General features: G+C 37.8%; 2 protein-coding genes across 8 annotated transcripts; both read left to right on the top strand.

The window, feature by feature from the left end:
• The first annotated feature begins 54 nt into the window (after positions 1-54).
• On the top strand, positions 55-11,302 carry pfkfb2b (6-phosphofructo-2-kinase/fructose-2,6-biphosphatase 2b). Of its 6 annotated transcripts, XM_042406184.1 has the most exons (17): positions 55-355; positions 792-949; positions 1,634-1,759; positions 2,345-2,441; positions 3,557-3,623; positions 3,815-3,889; positions 4,763-4,819; positions 4,967-5,091; positions 5,316-5,523; positions 5,795-5,941; positions 6,903-7,007; positions 7,240-7,369; positions 7,459-7,521; positions 7,612-7,676; positions 8,501-8,668; positions 9,404-9,426; positions 10,032-11,302. In XM_042406184.1, exons 2-17 carry the CDS (start codon positions 865-867, stop codon positions 10,099-10,101), a joined length of 1,611 nt encoding a protein of 536 aa, XP_042262118.1. In that variant the 5' UTR covers positions 55-355; positions 792-864; the 3' UTR covers positions 10,102-11,302. The 6 variants fall into 6 exon arrangements, 5 of the variants coding, with proteins under 5 accessions (XP_042262118.1, XP_042262119.1, XP_042262117.1 ...); XR_006095454.1 differs by having other exon boundaries at positions 8,501-9,426; positions 10,032-10,084; XM_042406185.1 differs by lacking the exon at positions 9,404-9,426.
• A 752-nt stretch (positions 11,303-12,054) lies between these two features.
• yod1 (YOD1 deubiquitinase) lies at positions 12,055-18,313 on the top strand. 2 transcript variants are annotated; one of them, XM_042405482.1, is made up of 3 exons: positions 12,055-12,156; positions 14,901-15,113; positions 15,558-18,313. In XM_042405482.1, the coding sequence occupies exons 2-3, from the start codon at positions 14,906-14,908 to the stop codon at positions 16,253-16,255; spliced, it is 906 nt and encodes a 301-aa protein (XP_042261416.1). In that variant the 5' UTR covers positions 12,055-12,156; positions 14,901-14,905; the 3' UTR covers positions 16,256-18,313. The 2 variants fall into 2 exon arrangements, with proteins under 2 accessions (XP_042261416.1, XP_042261417.1); XM_042405483.1 differs by lacking the exon at positions 12,055-12,156 and adding an exon at positions 12,276-12,346.
• The last annotated feature ends 322 nt before the right edge of the window (positions 18,314-18,635 follow it).

Consider the following 18,635-nt stretch of genomic DNA (forward strand, 5'->3'; position numbering starts at 1 on the left):
TGCTTCTCACATTACACGCTGGTTTGTACAAAGACTTCTGCAGAGCCTTTGTGTTTTTGTATTCAGGGACTTTCCATAAGTGGTAATGGGCTGTGAATTGACGCATGCTACATCTATTATCAACGTTACGGTAAGAAAAAAATGACGTAGAGGCACACCTCCAACTTGGAAGGACACCAGCCGGCCGAGGCACCTCCGCGCCAAGGACAGGCCGACCACACTGGCTCCTCCGGCCGCAGCTGCGGACGCAAATTCACGGTCCGGCTTGATCTGAAGATCGCTGCGGGCTCGGTGTCCGACGGCGTCCGCTGAGACATTTCTGGCTGTCAAGACTCCTCTTTTGCCCCCTGACTAGGTAAAAAAAAAAAAAAAATGAATAAAAAAGCTGAATGTGATGCTGTGAAAATGCGTGCTGCATGGATTGTGTTTCATGTGGATTATGTTATTAAATGTCATCTCTGATTTAGTGTTGCATCGCCTGTCTTGCTCATACTCATATGCGGCTTTGGAAATATTGCGCGTTATGCCAAGGTGCGTGTTTTTTTTGTTTTTTTTTCCTTTCATGAATGAACAGATGATGTGGCAGCGTCTTTTCTCCTCATTCTTGGAGTGCAGTCGATGTTGCCAGGGATACATACATATCTATATCCATAACACGTTTTTTGTTTTTTGGGGGTTTTTTTGTTTTTTTTTCATAGAAAAGCCACAGATTTGTGCACAAGATTCAGTTCTGTCAGACGCATAATGGAGAGATAACACGCTGCATGTATGTTTGATGTCTCTTGTTTCAGACCAGCTTGGACAATGTCCCTCTGATAGAGGGAGAGTTGATTTTGACTTAAAGGCTCAAACAAGGCTTTCAACATGTCCAGCACTCAGAGAGACAATGGTTCTGCAAACTCAGCAGAAGCCAAGAAAACAGACCTGAGAATGAATGAGAAGAAATGCTGTAAGTAAAGTCCAAGCCTCCCCACAATTAGATTTGTTCTTCTGCATGGCTGCTTTAAGGGACCCACAGGTGCACTTGTAACATAAGATCTTTGTGTACTGACTTCACAAGTTGTTGCTAAATCACATCTGTGAGTGACTCAGCAGCTCCTTTATTTAGGCTCCAATATATGAAAGACAGTTTCCACAAGAGTGAAACTCTCTAGGGAAATAATAACATAAAGTATGACCAGTTGATACAAAAATACACAGTGTGACCCCTTCTGTGGTTTGGCACTTCCACTGTTATTAGGAAAATGACTCTTTTCTCCCAGGACATTTCTTCTTCTCATTATCCCTTTGATCCCAATACAAAGATTACATTATTTTTGTCTAAAAAGAGAATTATTCTTGTCCAGCTCACACACGGCCCAGTTGTGATGTTGTCTTAATGTCAAAATGAACTTTTGATGCAGTGTTTTCATTGGTTATGTTGAAATACAGCCTGACTTTCCACTGAAATTGTACAAGACGCAGTAAATTTACATCTGCTTAATTTTACTAGCCTTCACATAACTTATTACTTTGTTCCTGTCTTTTTTTTAAATGCAGGTGATTAACATTGGCGGGCCAGACATTATTTTCATACAACTCTGTATTACTTTTAGCTAAGTGCATAACTAATATAAGTCTGTCTCCTGTGTAGCATGGGCTTCCTATATGACAAATTCTCCAACAATGATCGTAATGATAGGCCTGCCTGCGAGAGGGAAGACCTACATGTCAAAGAAACTCACACGTTACCTCAATTGGATAGGAGTCCCAACCAAAGGTAGAACATGACACGTGTGAAAAATCCTTTATTTCCTTGTCAGTGTCCTTCAATTTAACCCAACTGTACATCTGGAAAATGTTTAGCGGAAGAAAAGGTTACTCAGAAGTTTACTTTGTCTTATTTCAAATGGCAGTACAGTATGTTGTGGTCTACAAACTGTATTACTTTATTTAGCAGTTTATTTAAAGGACATTCAAACAAGCTTATAGATATCTGGAGAAGAATTTGTTGTTATATTTAGAGCTTGGGTTTGGTCCAAAACAAATAAATTGGCAATCGTTTGTTACTGTTGGCTTTAACCTGCTTGGAGTATAAAATGGATGAGAGTTATGAAATCAGAGCGTAGTGATAGTGTGATATTGTATATTACATTTATATATTTGTATTTGACATACAGTAAATACATTTGAATATACATGTCCACCATAACATCCCTGGAAAGTATTTGAAAGAGTATCTCAGAAAAGGCGGCTTAACTTAGGAGCAGTTGAATTATAGTCGTTACAATTGCTTGTAAGATCTTTATAAACCTATTTGACTAATGACAGGGCAGAGTTTTAATGTCATTTGGTCATTTTGCAGTGTTTAACTTGGGCGTGTACCGCAGAGAGGCTGTCAGAGCTTACAAATCCTATGATTTCTTCCGCCACGACAACGAGGAGGCCATGAAAATAAGGAAGTAAGTTTTCCACTTGTACAGTCATTATACAGGACATTCATATATCATCACACATCATCATCACATATCAAATATCTACCAGTACGGGAAGCAGTAGCATCCTTTCTCTACGAGTGTCTCCCATTTCTCCCAGTCAACATGGGTCTGTTTGGTATTCTACAGCCTCCACTCCTGCATCAGTGACAAAGCTGTTTTTGGGCCAACGGTTTTTACTCAGCCTGGGTCAGCACAGTGCTTATCCTACCTTAGACTGGTATTGATCTGTAGTTCATGTGCACACACTGAAACATGGCAAAGTATCACCACCAAATCTTTGTGGCTACCAGTTTGCAATCAGATCAAGTGTTAATCAGTGCTGAGTTCTCCAAAAAGATGAATAAAGAATATAACTGTCCCTTAACCTCATATCTTGTCCAGCGGTAGTAATTGAAAGGTTGCTTGTGGTGCACAGCCATTATGAAAATCATGACAGGCTTTTGACAGCTTCTCAGTGTTGAATTCTGACCTAGATATTAAAACAAGCTGCCGCTGTCACTCCGAAACTGATTCAAGCCCTCCAGGGTGTTGCATGAGTATCCAACCTGGGTCAAACAGAAGCTCTAAATAGGCTTCAAAAAGTTTGTCTTTTCACTTTTTGAAGTAGCAGCTGGGAGGAGTTAAAGGCATAGATCGACATTTTGTGAAATACACTTTAATGCTTTCTTGCAGAGATTAGAAGAGATTGATGTCTCTCTCAAATAGTAGAGTGGTATCAATCTTCTTACTGTTGGCAAGAAGGCTTATTTAATGGGAACATTTAGACTTGGCACAATGTTGTGTTGTTCTGTTCAGTAAATCCCACTCATCTGCTCTCCAGTTACACTAAAACAACCAAAATATATCATTTTTCTACCAAAGAAATAGTCCTGATCAGGTCTATGGATTACTGTAACCACTGCTACTGTAAAACATCATCAGAATCAAGGACTTCAATACAAACTGCAATATAATACTTGTAATACTGTTTAATTAGTTACATTTTCTATCACATACAATACACACATGATGTAAATCTCAGTGAATAAGAGCAAACAGAGGCTCTAAGACTATTGCCGTGTTTCCTTTCTCTCCTGCAGGCAGTGCGCTCTGGTAGCTCTGCAGGATGTGAGGGCGTACCTGACGGTGGAGGGAGGTCAGATTGCAGTGAGTCCTCTCTCTGCCTCTCTGTCCATCTGTCTCTCTTGTCTGTGCCCGTGTGTCTCTGTATCGGCTCATTCACAAAAGCTTTCAAATATCCGGATCAGAAACACATCTGGCATAAGGACAGTCTTAATCCGGAACTGTCCTAAAAACATTTCATCATAAATCATAGAATTATTTTCTTTATGTTTTAGGTTTTTGATGCAACAAACACAACAAGAGAGCGGCGAGATCTTATTCAAGCTTTTGTGAAGGAGAATGCATTCAAGGTGAGTTTTTTTCAAAATGTATGTCATCATTTGTTATTTTACCTGTTCTTTCTTGGGCTTTGGTGGAAAATGGACTTTGATATTTAAACATACATGTCTTTACTTAAAGTGAGTCTTCATAACTTTTGCTGAACAGCGGCCACAGTGGCCACAAGTGGTACTTAGAAGAAAGCGGCACATTGAATTCTTTTAGGCAGTTACTTTGCTGCTGTGTATCTGTGATATACTTAAGTGTAGTCTAACAGGAGTATAAGTCGAAAAAGATTCATAAAGTCAGTGAACATGTTCATTAATGTCAGTTACAAAGTGTCAATCTAAAATTTGCTAACGTTAGCCACCATAAGCTAATGACCATACCAGATCAATTAAGACTGTAGTGGCAAAACATTTTGATGTATTAGACAACAATGCGCTATGACATCAACTTTTCTTTTGCATGAAGCTGATTAACTTCATCAGAAACTAATAAGTCTTGCTGGTTTTTGAAGATTCATGATTTTTCATGCAAAAGTAGATTTAGATATACAACACACACTTTCTTGTTGCCAGGGGTATGCTATGCTACTGTTTGACAGTTTGCAGTATTGTGACAAGGAATGCAAGGAAGAAGATGACTGCTAGCTAGCAAACATGTAAACAGTGCAGGTTTCATGAGGAAGAAAATGCACTCAACATGTTTTTTAGGTGTCTAGAATACACACAGTGTGTTTTTGTGTTCAACTTTGAATGTAAACATAACTTTGCTTACAAGAAAACTCCACATGGTATCTTTAATCTCTGTCTAGGAAACTGCATGATGGTGTGTTGTGGCACAGAGTTTCAGTAAGCTTCAGCATATTTTCTTCTCTAACTGAGCTGCTCTCTCTCTAACAGGTGTTCTTTGTGGAGTCTGTGTGTGACGACCCAGAAGTCATTGCTGCAAACATTCTGGTATGACCTTATGTAACCTATGGGACTTTAAGGTTTGACTATGACTTATTGTCTGGGTCAAACCCATAATCTATTAATATCCACGCTCTCGACAGTGTTATGTAATGCTTGCTCACATTGTTTGAATGTGTTGAATAACTGTGACAGGAAGTGAAAGTGTCAAGTCCAGATTACCCCGAGAGGCACAGAGAGAGAGTCATGGATGACTTCCTCAAACGAATCGAGTGCTACAAGGTTACTTACCAACCATTAGATCCTGATGATTATGACAAGTAAGACTTGATCAAATCTTACTGCTTCTCTTTATAGATGTTATAGAAAAAAAGCCATGATTACCTTCATTTATTACTGGATCACTCCATTACTTGTAAACCAAGCAGTTATTGTCATATAATGTTCTTCTGGGGAATTACAGCTTGCAATTCAGAAAATAAACACTAGATGGTGACAGTAAGCAACCATTTGAGTCACCTACATGATTCCTTGGCACCTGCAGGGACCTGTCTTTTATCAAGGTGATGAATGTGGGCCGGCGTTTTTTGGTGAACCGGGTGCAGGACTACATCCAGAGCAAGATTGTCTACTACCTCATGAATATCCATGTGCACTCTCACTCCATCTACCTGTGTCGGCACGGAGAGAGCAACCACAACGTCGAAGGCCGCATCGGAGGAGACTCAGAACTTTCTCCTCGCGGCAAACAGGTACGATTTTAATAATCTTCATTTTATGAACTGCAAAGCCAGTGTCTTCTCAAAACCCAATTACAAACCTCTCTCAGGGAGATGTAACTGAAATATTATGAACACCTGAGTCCTGACCTTTATCACATTTAATCTCCTCCATTTCCCATTTTCTTGTCTCTATCAACTGAACATGAATCTAACAAAGCTTGAAATACCATGAAAATGATTGATGCATAAATGATGAACAGACGATGATTGGAAACCTCTCTCTGTCTCTCTCACATCCCAGTTTGCACATGCTCTGCGCAATTTCATTGAGGAGCACAATCTGTCAGATTTGAAGGTGTGGACAAGCCAACTGAGAAGAACCATCCAGACAGCGGAGGAGCTGGGTGTTCCTTATGAGCAGTGGAAGATACTCAACGAGATCGATGCTGTCAGTACCCTGACGTCTAACCTCCCACATTTCACCTGTAGTTACACTATGAGAAAAAAAGGAATGAAAAGTTTCTTTCAATTTGTCACATCACTGCTTGATTAACCATGCATTGATCAAGATTATTTTTTTCTAGCCAGTGTCATGGTGACAGTGCAGCAGAGCAGTAAATATAACTTTTTTCCTAGAAACTTCCTCCAGCTGATTCTGGAGGATGTCTGTGTATTCTCAAGAACATCTGGGCAAAATAATCCCTCAAGGATTTTATATTTATATGACTTTTATTTATGACTTTCATCTTTATTATAGTTTTGTGTTGTTATTATTATTAATAGTATTATGCATGTGTTGAATAATATCATATAACTTTGAGATATGATCGTTAAGGTTTGTTTCAGGACTTAAACAGTCCTCTAAAGGGCAAGTTTAGTAGGAAAAGCGGAAATGAAGTATAATGTTTACTGACAAAACATCTGGCTTGTAAGTATCTAAAAAAATTAGATTGTGAAATGTTGTAGTTTTTACCAAATGAACCAAATGAAATCGGTGATTTCAGAATTCTGAACATTAGGGTTGATTAGATGAATATTTAAATTCAGCGGTAAGGAGAGATTGAGTGTAGGACCAGACAACCTTCAACATCCTGAAATGTGGATAGCCAAATTGGCAAAACAACAATGTTTGCCATCCAATGATAGCATCATCAATTATCAAACTCTCAAGATTTGTTTTGAGGATATTTTTTTATCTGTTGTTCAAGATAAAAGCAGATATTATTTTATCAAGTAACTTAAAAAAAGACTCTGGTAAGAAAATGAAAGGCCTGGAAAAAAAACAAAGTACTACTGGTTTTATGGTTTTATCAACTCTTTGCTGGCTATAAGCAAATTGTGCATTCATGGTATTGAAGCATTTTTTTTTTTTTTACATATAAGATGAATGTTTTGTCATCCTTTTCCAGGGTGTGTGTGAGGAGATGAGCTATGAGATGATCCAGAACACATTCCCTGAAGAGTTTGCTTTGAGGGACCAGGACAAGTACCACTATCGCTACCCAGGGGGAGAGGTGACCCAACCCACTCCGCCTATCGCACCGTTTTGCACAATTACCATTTTTTAAAAAAAATTTCTTAGTCAGCGGTCTAGTCAGGCTAAAACTTTGGACAATTCATTTCATCAGACCAGCAGTTTTCTTCAACAGCAATTATTTCATCCCTCTTTCAGTGTTGTTGCAGATCCTTTTAGCTACCATTAGAAGTTGTAATCATGGATTACTTTACGGTCTTACGGTTCTCTAGTCTTACCAGGATCTTGTTCAGCGTTTGGAGCCGGTCATCATGGAGTTAGAGAGACAAGGCAACGTGTTGGTCATCTGCCACCAGGCTGTGATGCGCTGTCTGCTTGCTTACTTCCTGGACAAAAGTGCAGGTATTAAAACAAGATGTACATCTATTCAGTACACACACAGCACAAGGTAGACGCTGATATGTTATATTCTCTTTTTCATCTCACCCCAGAAGATCTACCCTACCTGAAATGTCCGCTTCACACAGTGCTCAAACTTACTCCTGTTGCGTATGGTAGGTCGTTACCTTAGAGGAAGCTTGAATTTACTCCATCTCATAGTTTCATTTAAAAAAAAAAATGATTCTATGTTTTTTTTTCTCTAGGTTGTAAAGTGGAAATGTTTTATCTTAATGTGGAGGCAGTAAACACACATCGAGACCGACCTCTTGTAAGTTGCTCTGAATTGTGCTGAATAAAATTAATTTCTGCATTAATGTACATTCAGCATTGTTCAGTTAAATCTGACTGTATGTGCAAAATATTTGTTTATTGTTCACTTTCATTGTAATCACTTACATCGAAAATCTAAAGTGTCTTATCTAATCTAAAGTCTGACAAGCTGTTGTTTGTTGTGTCTGCTAGTTCAAGGCAATTGTGATGCAATCAATCTTCATCCCCTCCCTGTATGTGAGGCTTTGCTTTCTTGACTCCTCTCCTTATATCCCTGTTTTGTTATTGTTCCTTTAATCTTTAACCTTAACTAATCAGCAAAGCTTGACCTGTGAGCTACTGAATGTTAAGTGAGTTTTTTTATTTTTTACTTTTTATAATATTTTACCTTGATGGAAGCCGTGGCTGATCATGCTACCCTGCTTGGCTGATATAATCATTACCACTGCTCTGGTTGCATCTTGATATTATGCTCAAAGATTATGTACATACTTTATGAAAGGCTTACATATTTGAGCTTTGAAATATAGCACACCTAAATCTTTTTCCTGTTACAAAGTTTACTATCTTGATTGAAGCAGGTGCTAATCTGTCTGTCCTGTGCGATCAGGGTTTGAACTGTTACTGTTCATTACTGTTGTGTGTCGTGTGGTGGAGTAACATGGTTGGAAAAAGGCTTTAGTTGTCTTAACCTGTTGCTGTGGATCCACGTGGAGAAGACAGCAAGTTTGCTTGGCTGTGTCTGGTCAGGTGTCCCAGCTGTTGTGTGTTCGCAGATCTTTTTCCTTAACACTTGCGGTATTTCCCCTCATCTCCTACCAGGGTAAAATCCCGAAGGACTCTGCTCTCATACTGCGGCGGAATAGTTACACTCCCTTGTGCAGTCACGACCAGGTCAAGCGTCCCAGGCTCTACAGCGCGGGCAACCAGCCCTGGCTACCGCTTGCCCCCACCCCACCGGCTCTGATGCCAGAGGGACGGCAAAGCCAAGTTAGTGACAGAATCATAGGCTCCCTCTCTAAATCAGTCACCGTCAGCTGTAATCAGTCACCTCCCACCCCAGTTGTAACCCTGTGTTTGGCATTCCCTCGCCTCAGTTTTGGATCCTCTCGATGATTTAGTGTCTGTGTTGAAAAATGACGTACATGGAGTCCATCTCTTTCTCTCTTTCTCTTTCTCTCCCAGGGCATGTTTTGAGTTCTGAATTGGGGACTTCCCTCTTTTAATGTTGTGGCTGTCTGTTCTCAAAGCCAGACGTTTGTTTTGCATGACCTCTGCTTCACCACTGGGCTGTCTCCAGCTTGAATATGCAGAAAAGCATGCCTATTCTTTTTCTGAGGAAAGCTCCTTATGAGTTGTCCTCATGGGATACAAAAGACACACAAACATCTTAAAGATATCTCATACTGTATTTTGTTGCAAGTCATAAAAATGTACAGTTATAGTACACATCATAATCTGCACATAACCATTATAAACCCAAAGTGATGATTCCATTTAATAAAGTTAAAACAATTTGAGAACATTTGTTTCCTCCTAACAATACAGGTATTCTCATTGTAAAGGTTGTGACAAACATTCAGATCTAGAAATTTTTAAAATGCATATTCATATTTGTACGTGTTGTGTTTGTTGGCCTTGCCTTGTGGGTACATTGCTTCAGCCCTTCTCCACATTTCTATCTATCTCTCTCTTTCTCCACTTTTCTCCAAACCTGTCTTACAGCCTCGGATAGGAATCGGTTGTCTGTGAGTATTTTGGAGACTTATATGTTGCCAGCCCCTCATTTTCTTTCCCATAATTCAACTCATGTCATAGTAATCCATGCCAATATGTTATCACAGTGGTGTTTCTTTTTTATGGTTTTTCAGTCTTTGGGTTTCTCTAACCTTTCATCACCTTTGCACTTTGAAATTAGAGCGGTTATCAGCCTCGTTTCATCTCAGCGGCCTTATCAACAACACTCTATCATACTGTTTGATGACAGTATTTGTTACATAACTAGACATATTTCACAATATGTAATAAAATGGAAAAGAAGTAGCCATACTATTGATATATTAAGTATTGATTTCCTTTTTATTGCATAAAACTAAATGTACTAGATTATAATTTGGAGCTAATCATACATAGGGTCAGAATGTGATTAATAATTAATCACTTTTTGAGAGTGTGCTAAAGAAGAGTCTCCACTGATGTGGCTGTTTTACCACACTTCACATAATGACCTAATTTTTCAAATAGGATCTTAAGACCCCTGGGCCGACTGGGAAGCTATTAGTTTCCTCGAATAGGATTTGCTGCTATAAGGCATTAATTTGTGAATGTCAGTGATATTTTCTTTTTCTTGAAGGAGTCCCTGTGCGAAGGAATCGACTTTGACAGTCCAGAAGAAACTAGTGGCTGTGTCCGCTTCTGAGTGAAGATGAAAGCCTCTTTCTTCATGGCACAACAGCTCTAAAGAATCAAAAGATCTAAAGAAAAGTTTTTTTGATTTTATTTTTTAAAAGCAGATTAAATGTAGGATGAAGTCAAAGAACTTTTTTCTGGACATGAGGTCATTTTTTGGTCCTATTTATCTCAACCTCTTTGTTTGTCTCTGCATGCTGAGGCTTTGAAGTGGAAGTCTTATCATTAGTGTCATAAACACTTCCTGCATGTGCAGTAAAATCAGTTGTTCAACCAACAGAACATACTGTATTTCAGTGCTGGCAAAGAATCCTCATTGTGGATAGTACAATGCCTTACTGACCTTCATATATATTGATAGAATTAGGTGCTCTGTATGCCACTGAATGTAATGAGAACAAGTTATGCATTATTATGATGAAAATTAGTTTTCATAGGACAAATAGAAAATGTTATAAAGTAGATGCTGTAAAAATATTTTTATAATACAAATCCATTCATCTGCACTATCTGTACTTGTGATTCTTATCAAATGTAATTATAAGCCATCATCTGTTATGTTATATTAGTGATTTAGTTGACATTTGAAAGTAGGTACTGTAGACGATCAAGGACTGAAGAATGTTAAAATAATGTATCAACTTCCTTTGTACTGTTTCAGAAGCATTTTATGTTTCATGTGTTGTTAACAAATATACTTCATATTGCTGGATATACTGCATATCAACAACAGATAAACCACCACAAAAAAACATGCTTTTCTGTCAGATGCTGCAATTTGCAAATCTAATGTTTTAAGGTGTCACCTGTGTTCATATTATCATGCTGTCTAAATATTTGTATTAATCACTTCATGAAAATGTGTCTTTCTTTTGTCCCTTACTTTCTCCTTACGTCAGCCATTTCTGACTCAAAAGATCCTTTATTTCATTGAGTAATGAAATGGACAGAGGTATGAGTTTTCAGGACAATGTGATGTTTGACTGTTGATAAGTTCATGTCCTGCTTAAAGCCTATTTGTGCCTTTCTAGCAGACAATAAAGGTGAAGTGACATGATTTTTAAACAATTTCATTATAAATATAGGCAAAAGACACAAGTCGTTGCAGCATGTTTTCTAACAGAGTGAACTCTGTGATCCAGAGCTGTTACAAGGTATTTGTGACCTTAATTTAACTGTCTGTTGTTTAATTCACAAATGTCTCAAATACTATTAAAGAACTAAAAAAAACACATAGAGTTTGTGCCTCACCCTTCAACCATAACTGCAGTAAATAAGGTAACAAAGAGTTAGAAACTTATCATAAAGTGTTTTTTTTAAAGAAATGCTAAATTATAACCTAATACAGAATTTTATTATCTGCATGCACATAGTGTAGAAAACAACAGTGATAATTTGTCAAAGAAGCTTACAGTTACTGTCCCATTGCTGAAATGTCATGTATCAGACGGTAATAGATGTTCAGAGCTAATATTAGATGGTGAGCTAATATTTTTAAGATGATCATATGACAGATGTGGTGTACAACAAAATATAAAAATATAATTAGAAAAAAAAAATAATAGACATGACAACACATAACCTAAACTAAGATGAAGTATTCATAACCTAATATTAGTCAGTTGTGTAAATCTGTAATAACCAGGATACATATTTACCTTCATCATTATAAATCTCTATTCATTTTATAGTAGCTACAACATGGAAACACTGAGTTTTTGTGATTGAACAATGTTAAATGTTAGTTAAAGTCATCTACAGTTTGTTTGGCACACACTACAAAGACAGAGGGGCCAAAATAATGAAATCCGCCCTGTCTTGAATTATAGTTTGTGCCTACTTGTGCCATACATGTGTGTAAATATACTGGTATATGTGTGCATAAAACATGCACACATATTGCAAAGATTATAGTAACTTCCACACACGGTTAATGTATATCTACTAGAGAATTTACGGTTTTAGCGGACAGAGAGCGTCATGAGGTCATAGAGACGTCGACTGACGTTCTACACATCAGTCTCTCACTGGATGTTTATTGTTTGAGGAAGGGCTGCAGTCAACGGCAGGTAAGAAAACAAAATTAATTTGTTGTCAGCTCACTCAGTGTATCCTGTCGTGTATAGAATTGTCAGTAGACAGGTAACAGAATTTACTAAAGTTAACCTGAACGTGAAATGCTTGGAAAACTGTCCAGTTAACGCAAAGTAGATTAGCATGCTAACGTTAGCAGATGATGTCGGTTAGCTACGGTTAAAGGTAATTTGACTCTGAATTCGGGCAAGTATCGCTATGTTTCTTTCATACATTTCCCGGATAACTGTCAGTTACGCCTTGACCATCTATGACAAGTTATGTGACAAATGGAAACACATGATGTTGCTTTTTTTCCCTTGCTTGGCAGGGAGTTGCTAGCTTAGCCTCTTTTATCTGACTGGCTTGTTATGGTAACTCGTCAATGTTAACTGGCAGAACAAAGAAAAGTAAAACAAAGCAACGTCGCTGTCAGGTGTTTTACTCTCCTACCGCTATTCATCAGCACTTTTATTGTTATGCTGGTTTCATCTAGCTGTATAGCAATATTATGACACTACTTTCAGCATGTTGTGATATCCGACATTCAAAAGATTGGCTAACAATTACCAGTAGCCTGAGTCAGCTAATATAGCCATAGTTATAGCCACCAAGTTTGGAGCTAACTTAGCCAACAGTAGAGGACTACTACAGTAAGATCTGAATAAAGTGAAGTTCAGCACCAGCTCGACTAAACAATATTTAGTAGTTTAACTGTTTACAAGTCGTTTAAAAGTCTCAATGGTGTCCCACAGATGCTAACATGAGTCTCACCCAATAAGGTTATGAATCTATTATTGTATCTTGAAAACGTTGCCAAGTTATAGGCCTAGATTGTGCCCCATAATCACTGTAGTAGACTTTTGCTTTGAGAATTAAATTCGTGTTAAAGGATAGGTTCACAAATTTTCAAGTCTGTCTTAAAACAAGTTAGGTGCCCATATGAACACTAAAAGAGGTTTTCCTCACTGTAATCATTCCTCCTGTTCATACTGGCTATTAAAAGATCCCCTTCAAATGTGCTTTCAATGTAAGTGTTAGGGGCCGAAATCCACAGTGTGTCCACACAGTCAATTTGTGCAAAAAAAATCAATTTAAATGTTGATCTGAGGCTGACTATGGCAAGAAAAAATGCCTATTTCAATGTTCATTTGGGCACCTGACTATAGTTTACTTGAATAACAGTGAACCCGTCCTTTAATGTTGTGTTTTAGTGACAGACAAATAGATGATAGGAACGTTGAAAAACAAAGCAAGTTGTTAAACAAACCTTGCTTTTTTTTGAAACACTGGTAATCATCCAATTGACAGTTGCAGTTGCTGTTACAAAGGGATGTGTACATTGTCCTTAAAGTGAAATGTTAATCCATTTCACAAAGTGAGTTGCCTTTTTTTTGATCATAAGAAAGTTGGTGACCAGAAGTTGTAACCATACTGCTTTCTTGTCTGGCTGCCATATGTGTTTTGAGTCAAGACATTTTGACCTTGTTAAAAGAAGTTGTTTGTTAAAGGCCTGTCTCAAATAAAGGCCACTCCCTAGTTGAATTAAGTGTTACTGTTCAAATACAGTAATTCTAATGTAAACAATACTGACAAACTGCCTTTTTGTTTACATTTGGACTAACACTAACTGGTTGGCTGACATTCTCTTACCATTACTAAAATGGTAAATTGGAAAGTCATTTTGGAAAACTAAACATTTCTGTTGAACCATAGAAATGACAACACTGACCTCACAGCAATACACAGACCATCTTCACTTTTTGCTCCTTTGAAGCAGCCATTTTGTTAATTGATGTGCCTTCCATGCAACCCATTTTAAATTTAAAAAGTTTTACTTTTTTTGCTTTTCATAATTTAAAAAAAAATATATACTTTTTTTTACTACACTCACCAAAGAGTCACCAAAGTTAATCATGAGCAGTAAATAGCTCCAGATTTGCTTTGAAGAAGACTGCCACATAAGCCAAAGGTATTTCAAACAATTTAATAAGCTGAGACCTGTGACTGACAAACTTTTCTGCCTGTGGTTGTTGTCTTTTGTTTACATATTTACCATTAAGGATTCGATTGACAGGAGCAGAAATTAGAATATAACTGGATTTGTAAAACAAATCTTGATCAAGATTCAGACACAATAATAAGATCTCTTATATAGGTTTTTATTGTTAAAGTAAAACTTGATTACAAAGTTGATTCAATATTTTGTATGACAGAAAATGTCCAGAAAGTGCCCTCTTAGCTAATAGAACTTATATTCTGTCCTTACGTATGATTAAAGTTTATACCAAATACTTGCACTGTTGCAAATTTGAGTTAAAGGACCAGTGTGCAGAATTTAGTGGCATCTAGCAGTGAGTTTGCAGATTGCAACCAACTGAATACCCTTCCCCTCATCCTCCACTTCCAAGCATTTAGAAGAACCTGCGGTGGCTGTGAAACTCACAAAAAACACAAAAGGTCCTCTCTAGAGCCAGTGTTTGGTTTGTCCATTCTTGGCTACTGTAGAAACATGGTGGTGCAACATAGCAGCTCCGTAGAAGAGGACCTGCTCTCTATGTAGATGTAATGGGCTCATTCTAAGTTAACAAAAACACGATTCTTATTTTCAGGTGATTAACACTAATCAAGATATACTTATGAATATTATATTCCATTTCTGCTGAGTCTGTTCTGCTAAATGCTACTAAACTCAACACACTGCACCTTTAAGTTCAATGATTGTGACATTGTTTTACAGGCAGGATGTTGCGGCTTCGCTGTAAGACCAAAAATGGGAGCCACATAATGCAAGGCTTGACTCATCAGTCCTGTGTGCAAGAGCTGAAGAGAAAGGTGGAGGAGCTGACTGGTATCCCCTGTGACGTGCAGAAAATTATGGTTGGTTACCCTCCCTCCAGTCTTGATCTTCGAAACGGAGATGCTCACCTCAAGGACTACCCCATCAAATCAGGTATGTTAAACATCAAAAATGTGCAGATAACATGGACCATGGATTGTTTAGATGAATATTGTTTTTATTACATGCTCTAAATTTTGTTTGAAGACACAAAATTATAATTACAATGATTGAGCCAACATTTAAGTAGGTTGAAGAGGAAATAGTTCTGTGGATGACCCAGAGTAACTGTGACAGTTTCTGAAAATGTGTTTTTCTTTCTTTAATGCTGTGAAGACACCAGATGAAATTCAGTTCACCCTCATTGTATTAGGGTGGCGTCAGAAATATCAGATGTAAATCTCAAAACCTTGACAAACCTGTTTTTTATAATTTAGGTGAACTGATCTCATGTAAATATATCTAATTTACATTTACACCATTTTTTGAGACTTTTAAAAAAAATATACACAACATTCAGTTGATAAGTGAATGTTATTGGTATGTTATCCTTTATAGGTGACACACTCATTGTCGAGGAAGAAAAAAACAAGCCAAAGCCTCAGGATCATTCCACTGTGACTAAAGCACCGCGCCTAGAAGCCTCACCCATTCTGGCACGTCGAGTGGTCCCAGCTGATAACTCCTGCCTATTCACCAGTGTGTATTATGTGGTGGAAGGCGGTGTATACGACCTTGCTTGTGCCCCTGAGATGCGCGGCCTCATCGCTCAGATAGTGTCGAGTGACCCGGCAGCATACTCTGAAGCAGTGCTGGGAAAGACCAACGAGGAGTACTGCTCTTGGATAAGACGTGATGACACCTGGGGCGGAGCCATCGAGGTGTCCATCCTGTCCAAGTTTTACCAGTGTGAGATCTGTGTGGTGGACACTCAGACAGTCCGAGTGGATCGATTCGGGGAGGATGCCGGCTACCATAAACGCGTGCTGCTCATCTACGACGGCATCCACTATGATCCGCTTCAGAAAGAGACCCCCGGCGCTGACGCCCCGCCCCAGACTATCTTCTCCACCACAGATGATGTAATCCTGGCTCAGGCCCTTGAGTTGGCAGACGAAGCTCGCCGCAAGCGGCAGTTCACGGACGTTAACCGCTTTGCATTGCGCTGTATGGTGTGCCAGACGGGCCTGGTGGGACAAAAGGAAGCCCGAGAGCATGCCAAGGAGACAGGCCACACCAATTTTGGCGAAGTGTGAAAGTTCTTTAGTCTTTTTTTTTTTCCCTCTCACAAAAACAACCACCAACCCTGTGCCCCACATCTGGCAAATCTGTTGGTCTATTTGTCTGCTTGTGTGATCCTCTACCTCACATTGTCCAGTGACATCTATGGAGAATTTGCAGACTGTGTGTTAAGCCTCGAACCGGTTCAGTATTACCTTTTTAACTGCTGTCAGTTTTCAAATTCAGAAACACTACTGCAGTGCTCCGATGTCATTAAACCATCATTTTAGTCTGTTAGGGATGGTTTCAGCTCTGTTTAACTGGGTCAAGAACAATTTGCAAAACAATTCTTTGGATTTGTTTTAAACCGTTATAATTTCTCTATGCGTTAGACAAAGCAAATAGTGGCTAATGTATCCTCCTTTAGATAAAAGAAAGAATCAAACTGTCACTACTTACCTGTGACTTTTCAAACTGACGTGTGGTCAAACACCACTATCTGTCTCTATGAAGAGTTTAAAACAACCACTAAGAATTATTTTCACTATGATGTGACCATATTCACTGTTGTCTTAAGCAGCACACCAAGTTTGACTGTTATTCATAATGTTGGTTATGTAGCATGTTTTTTTTTATTTCCCTTGTTTACAGATGTCAGAAACTCTTCCAATATTCAAAACTGATAATTTGGCCAATTTTAGATAATCTGAATTGTTCATCACAGGTCGGACTGTGTGAATGCTAAGCTGGGTTCATCTATATACAAACATGCTATTTGACTTTACTGTGCAAAGGCCACTGAGATCGAGGTTATGCATTTTGAAATATAATATCATATTGCAAATTGTGATCCATAATGAGCCTAATTGTTTTGGGTTTTTTCTTTCTTTTTTTTTTTGATGTTGCAACATGGTTTATCAGTTTGCTTGTTTTAAATTAGACAAAAAATAAATAATGGTGCTGAAAACAACGTTTTACAAACCTTTAGCTGTTTTACTTTTCCTTCATGGGTACGACAATTTTTCAGGAGTGCAATTTTTTCATTCTAGTGTGTCATTTTCAAATGTCACCATGCTGTGAGAACAAATCTTTTTAAAAAGAAATACAGTTTTGTTTTATATTGCTATGTATTTTGAGAAACGCTTCAAGTGTGATGAAGTGTATAAGCATTTATTTCAGAACACAAGAGTGTGGTGAGAGCTAGTTTATCGACTCGAAATCATAAATAAGACTTGCTGTATGAGATAAAACCTTCTCACTTAATGCATTTACTGTTCAGGTATAGTACTTTACATTTATGTGCTTTGCTAAATAACATCATAACTGTTTACCTTTTCAATTATTTTTCACCTCACATTTGGAGACCAAGACTTAACTCTAGTCAGGGTGTTAGGGAACTTTGAGTAAAGGCCCATTTTGGTTTAATATGGAGTGCATGTTCTCTAAAAATTACCACTTTGTTCCACTGTATGTTTCGCACAACTGGAGCATGTTCTCATATTTTCAGCAGATGTCAGATTTCATCTCTGAGCTAATTTCTTTGATATTCACTACCTGTAAGGATGAAGCATGCACTTATGTTAAATATCAGCTCACAAATTTTTCATTGGAGGTCACGAAGATAAATGCGGAAGTTGCCCAGTTCATCGCGGCCTCACTTTGTGCAGCAACAGTGTTTCTATTTCACAGTCCTGTGATTGCAATATTGGTATTAAGTTGTTGCCAAAAAATTAAGTTTAAACAATGGAGGTCTTGTTTCTGGGATTTTTTTCAGATTTTTATTATTGGTTCTGAGATTGTGTTTGGGGGTTAAGGAGAGGCAAAGCAAAAATGTCATTATTTCTTTGTTTGAATGTGAATTACTAAGATTTCTTTCCTCATGTTATCTTTTAGTTATTTTAACAGTGATTATGGTTTAAACGGCTTGCATAAAAGTGAAACTATGAAATGGCTTTGTTGTATTTTGTATTTACAAAGTTCTCATGACTCTTCAAGGACAATAACAATGAATGTTGCACACAAAGCACTACAGAATAACTGGATTTACTTGATTTTTTTCAGTGTTGTGTCACAATTAAAAGCTATTGCCGGCAGTCTTTGTGTATGAGTCGTTCTGTATCAACTTTTTCCTGTTGTTCACTTTACTCTTCCAAGTTGCAAAGCTGTTTTCTGTGTTTCATGTCTGTAGTATTTCTTATAATTCACTATTACAGGTGGTAAATATTGTTTAGACATAATTGTATTGTGACAACTCATATTGAGATAATAGTTGACAGTTCTTATGTCTAAATGAATGTTAGACATTTATAGAAATCTTTAAAAACTTGAGCTTAACTGTAATTAAGTGGTTTTATATATTTTTATACTAAACAGATAGTAACATAGATATTTATAATGCTCTGATAACTATTACGG

Source organism: Thunnus maccoyii, chromosome 3, assembly GCF_910596095.1.
Source record: "Thunnus maccoyii chromosome 3, fThuMac1.1, whole genome shotgun sequence".
NCBI classification, from domain to species: Eukaryota; Metazoa; Chordata; class Actinopteri; order Scombriformes; family Scombridae; genus Thunnus; species Thunnus maccoyii.